Source organism: Otolemur garnettii, unplaced genomic scaffold (genome assembly GCF_000181295.1).
Source record: "Otolemur garnettii isolate 467f Iridium unplaced genomic scaffold, OtoGar3 scaffold00172, whole genome shotgun sequence".
Lineage (NCBI taxonomy): Eukaryota > Metazoa > Chordata > Mammalia > Primates > Galagidae > Otolemur > Otolemur garnettii.
Window position 1 is genome coordinate 2,695,731 of NW_003852567.1, and position 5,548 is coordinate 2,701,278.

At 39.8% G+C, this 5,548-nt stretch overlaps 1 protein-coding gene across 1 annotated transcript in view; it reads right to left on the reverse strand.

Annotated features, from left to right (window-relative positions):
- The window catches only part of NFX1 (nuclear transcription factor, X-box binding 1), a 98,480-nt gene that overhangs the window by 61,449 nt on the left and 31,483 nt on the right, over nucleotides 1-5,548 (reverse strand). Inside the window, exon 5 of the mRNA XM_012811653.1 lies at nucleotides 2,115-2,220. Coding sequence (XP_012667107.1) covers nucleotides 2,115-2,220 — 106 coding nt within the window. The remainder of the gene's footprint in view (nucleotides 1-2,114; nucleotides 2,221-5,548) is intronic.

Sequence of the window (5,548 nt, forward strand, 5' to 3'; positions counted from 1 at the left end):
AAAAAAAAAAAAAAAAGATTTAAACACTGAAAACAACCCAGGAACAAGTGCCTAGTCTTCTAAGATAGCCCTTAGTAGATATAAGTTTAAGCATGTTTCTTCAAAGTTGAGTATAATTATGCTATAATGTATTTCACATGATATGTCCCAACCTATGAAACAATTTTCATAGCTGCACATTTAAATAACTTCAGACTGATAAATAAGTTGCAGGTCAGTGTGGGGGCCTCTGGGTTATTCCAAATATTCTGGAAGCCTGCACTCAATCTTAGGTTTTCTTAACTTTCATAGCAGTGGTCTGAGACACTGGCTAAGTACTGGAACCACCTGGAGAGATTTTAAAACTATAGCTGTTCAGAATCCACTTGCAGAGACTTGGAATCAATTGTTTTGAAGTAGAGACTCAGAATTAGTTTTCAGAAAGTGTTCTTTAAATGATTCTAATAGGTAGCCAGGGACAGGAACCATACTCTAGAGAATTCTATAACCTAGGAGAATAACCCAAAATAGAGAAAGGGGCTGGCTGAATGTGGTTTCTGAGTCCTGATAAATGTCAATGAGAGAAACTGAAAGCTTTCTTTGAGACCAGGAAAGTGCTGTTGGGGAATGGATTTTGGCAACCTTCAGGGTCCTGATTGGAGTGAAGGGACAGTTCTAAGAGTGAGAGTTTCAAGAGAGCACGTTTTAAGGTGTCCCTTCCTTTCGGACATGGTGTTGACCACCTGATAGTCTACATCATTTCGATGTTCTTTGGTAGATACAACAGAGCCCATTTCTGCTGAAGGCTTCAAAAAGACAGTCCCTGCAGAGGGGTAATTTCTTATTACTGAATTTACTTACAATGCCAGCTAAAGGAAAGAACGGTTTGAGTAAATGAGTCCCTGAGGGAGAACCTATGAAAGCAGTCAAAGGAAGGAGGTGGCTGACTGCCTAGCAGATTGCAGGCCATGCTTTCTAGCTCAATCTGAAACAGCTCTATACTAAATTTCCCAAGCATACCACCACCACAGCTTGATCATAAGGTCCCTGGGTCAATATTTACCACTGCTCCATGCAGTAGAAACACCAAGATCTGATATTTACTCTGAGATGTGGATAATAAAAAGCAAAAATTACCATTTTTTGACCACTTGCCAGACTCTGTACCAACCTTTTTTTTTTTGTTTTTTTTGAGACAGAGCCTCAAGCTGTCCCCCTGGGTAGAGTGCCATGGCATCACAGCTTACAGTAACTTCTAGCTCCTGGGCTCAAGCGAGTCTCCTGCCTCTGCCTCCCAAGTAGCTGGGACCACAGGTGCCTGCCACAACGCCTGGCTAATTTTTGGTTGTAGCCGTCATTGTTGTCTGGTGGGCCCAGGCTGGATTCGAACCTGCCACCTTGGGTGTATGTGGCTGGCGCCTTAGCCACTTGAGCCATAAGCGCCGAGCCTGTACCAACCTTTTTAGAAATATTAATTTTTTGCAGAACCCTGTGCTATTATTCAGGTCCCATAACTATTTAAGTGACTTGAATCCAGGACTTAAACCTGGGTCTGAGGTCATAGCCCCTAGAAATGTTATCTGTAACTGTTCAATTGTTTCTCTATTACTGCACATTTCCCTGATTATTTAGCAGCTTACTGAATACATTCTAAAGCTTGCTATTTATTACAGGGAAAGGATTCAATTTCTTAAAACACTGTCTGACAGGACCTTAAACAATTGTCCTTGGATAGAAGGCTGTTAAATATACTCTCGCAGACCTGCATTTCACCAGGGCAATAAAATATGAGTCTCATTGCTCCTTAGAAGTGAGCAGTGTAATAAAGCAGAAGAAGCACTGCTTTGGAAACTGCCACTTTATCATGTCCTAACACTGTGACATTAGGCAAGATGCTTGGCCTTTCAGAGTCTCATTGATAAAGTGGAAATGATAAATACCTATACATCACTCAGCAGTGGTACTGATTCAACAAATTAACTTATGTAGAGTGCCTGGCACAGAGTAAGCACTCAGTAAATGGTCCCATATCACCCTTCACCCTGATAAGTTACATGCTAACCAGATATGTGTACTTAGAGCCACCACAAAGCACATCCAGTAGGAATCCTAAGGGATTGAGCATTCCAACTTACAGGTTACAGGAATGTGGGCAGTCCTGGCCAGGCTGTTTCTTTCTACAAACCTCACCACAACTATGTGGAATTTCATTTCTGCTCCATTCAGGATTCTTCACCTTGCCTAGAACATATCAGATCAGAGAATCAATGGCACAAACTTCAACCACATTGTCAACTTTAACAAAACAGTACAGTATAGCTATATAGCATGAAACTTTTAATGTGGTTTTCATTAGTTCAACAAATTATTTTATATTCTAAAATAAAAAGATGAATGTAATGCTATCCATCAACAGCTCCACTGAGTATGATAAACATTAAATTCTGGATTACCCTGAAAAAATAAATAAAAACTCATTTTAACTTATGAAAATGCCACTTTGACTAATAGACTCTTTGTTGTTGTTGTTGAGACAGAGTCCCACCCTCTATCCCTGAGCAGAGTAAAGTGGCTTGGTAGCTCACTGCAATCTCAGACTCTGGCTTGTGGGCATCCCGCTGCCTCACACTCCAGAAGCCACTGGGATTAAAGGTGCTCACCGCAGCGCCCGACTGGGTTTTTCCATTTTTTTTCATGAGTCGGGGTCTCACTCTTGCTCAGGCGAGTCTCAAACTAATAGACACTTTTAATCTGAGATAGATATCTACAAGATAAACTTTCTATAAATGACCTCTGGACTGATAAGGAAATAGCTACTGTAAGCATCAGTGAGAGGGAATAAGAGAAGAGCACTGGGGAAAGGGGAGAAGACAGTAAGATGTGGAAGGGACAGAAATGGAACTCACCTATTCAAAAGCTGTAAAGTAGTTAACAAGGGGCTATAATTTTATAACCAATTTCACTCTGCAGATCTCGACAGAGTACCTTACATGGACTTAGCACAGAGACAGGGAGAGTAAAAGTGAGGCACAAGATTCCTCTTTGCTTATGAGGAATCCATCTTGACTGGGGCAATTTGCACACTACACAACAGACATCCCCGCTCCAAGGCCTCTGCTTTTCTCCCATACTGTCTTTTTAAAAAAACTATTCATGCTGAGAGGGTTAATACACCTAAAGGTCACCAGTTCCCAAATCTTTATTTTCTGCCTTGCCCTGAATCCTCAGTTTCAGTCCCACTTGTCCAAACATCTGCTGAACATCTCTGCTTGAGGTTTTACTGGTTTCATTTAAAACTGGTTGTATCAAGAGCCAAAGTTCACATCTTCCATCTACAACTCAACCCCTCCTTCAGTGTTCCCCATTTCTGTCAGTGACCCCATCACTGTCAGAATCACATGAAAAACTGGAATCATCACTGAATCCTCTTTTTCTTTCACATGCTATACTTAATCATCAAATCTTGTCCATTTTTCCTATACAGCATCCCTTACCTCATCTCTCCTACTCCCGCTCTTGGCTCTCTACTGGCAAAACCACATCTCCAGACTATTACAAAAGCTTCCTGGAGCCAGGCATGGTGGCTCACGCCTGTAATCCTAGCACTCTGGGAGGCTGAGATGGGTAGATTGGCTGAGCTCACAGGTTCAAGACCAACCTTAGCCAGAGCAAGACCTCATCTCTAAAAATAGCTGGGCATTGTAGTGAGTGCCTGTAGTAAATAAAAAATTAAGAAAACAAAAACAAAACACAAGCCATCCATTTGCTGTCTGCAGGAAATACACCTAGGCTCAAAAGACAAATTAAAACTCAGAGTTAAGGGTTGGAAGACAATTTTTCAGGCAAAAAGAATTCAGAAGAAGAGGGGTTGCGATCTTATTTTCAGATACATGTGGATTTAAAGCAACTAAAGTCAAAAAAGACAAAGATGGTCACTTAATATTGGTAAAGAGAAAAATACAACAAGGAGACCTTTCAATTCTAAATAATTATGCACCCAACTTAAATGCTTCCAGATTCTTGAAACAGACTTTAATTAGTCTGAGCAATATGATATCCTATAACACAATAATAACAGGGGACTTTAACACTCCTCTTACAGAGCTGGACAGATCTTCTAAACAGAAATTAAACAAAGATATAAGGAACTTAAATGAGACCCTGAAACAACTGTGCTCAATAGATGTAGATAGATCACTCCATCCCAAAGCTACAGAATATACATTCTTCTCATTGGCCCATGGAACATTCTCCAAAATTGATCATATCCTAGGACACAAAACAAACCTCAACAGAATCAAAAGAATTAATATTTTACCTTGTATCTTCTCAGACTACAAGGCATTAAAGGTAGAACTCAATTCCAACAAAAAAGTTCAACCCCACACAAAGTCATGGAAATTAAACAACCTTATGCTGAATGACAGTTTGGTACTGGAAGAAATAAAAGAGGAAACCATTAACTTCCTTGAGCATAACAACAATGAAGACCCAAGCTACCAAGCCTGTGGGATACAGCAAAAGCAGTCCTGAGAGGAAAATTTACTGCTTTAGATGTCTACATTCAAAAAACAGAAAGAGAGTGCATCAAGAAACTCACAAACCATCTTACGGAATTGGAAAAAGAAGAACAATCTAAGCCTAAACCCAGCAGAAGAAAAGAAATATCCAAAATTAAATGAGAGACCAATGAAATCAAAAACAAAAGAATCATTCAGAAAATTAATGAAACAAGGAGGTGGTTTTATGAAAAAATAAATAAAATAGATAAACCTTTGGCCAGACCTACTAGAAATAGAAAAGTAAAATCTCTAGTAACCTTAATCAGAAATGATAAAAGGGAAATAACAACTGATGACACAGAGATACAAGAGATTATCTCTGAATACTACCACAAACTCTATTTGCTACCAGAAATTTGACAATGTTAAGTAAATGGATCAATATTTGGAATCACACCCTCTCCCTAGACTTAGCCGGGAAGAAATAGAGCTCCTGAACAGACCAATTTCAAGTATTGAGATCAAAGAAACAATAAAAAATCTCCCCCCCCTCCCCAAAATGCCCTGGTCAGGATGGCTTCACACCAGAATTCTATCAAACCTTCAAAGAAGAGCTTATCCCCATACTGCAGAAATTATTCCAAAAAATTGAGGAGGAAGGAATCTTCCCAACATGTTCTACGAAGCAAACATCACCCTGACACCAAAACCAGGAAAAGACCCAACTAAAAAGGAGAACTTCAGACCAATTTCACTAATGAATATAGATGCAAAAATTCTTAACAAAATCCTAGCCAAAAGATTACAGTTTATCATCAAAAAAAGTCATACATCATAATCAAGTAGATTTCATCCCAGGGATGCAAGGCTAGTTTAACATACGCAAGTCCATAAATGTTATTCACCGTAGCAACAGAAGTAAAAACAAAGAGCATATGATACTCTAAATAGATGCAGAAAAAGCATTTCATAAGATCCAGCATCCTGGCTCGGCGCCTATAGCTCAACCGGCTAAGCCGCCAGCCACGTACACCTAAGGTGGCGGGTTCGAATCCCCAGCCCAGACC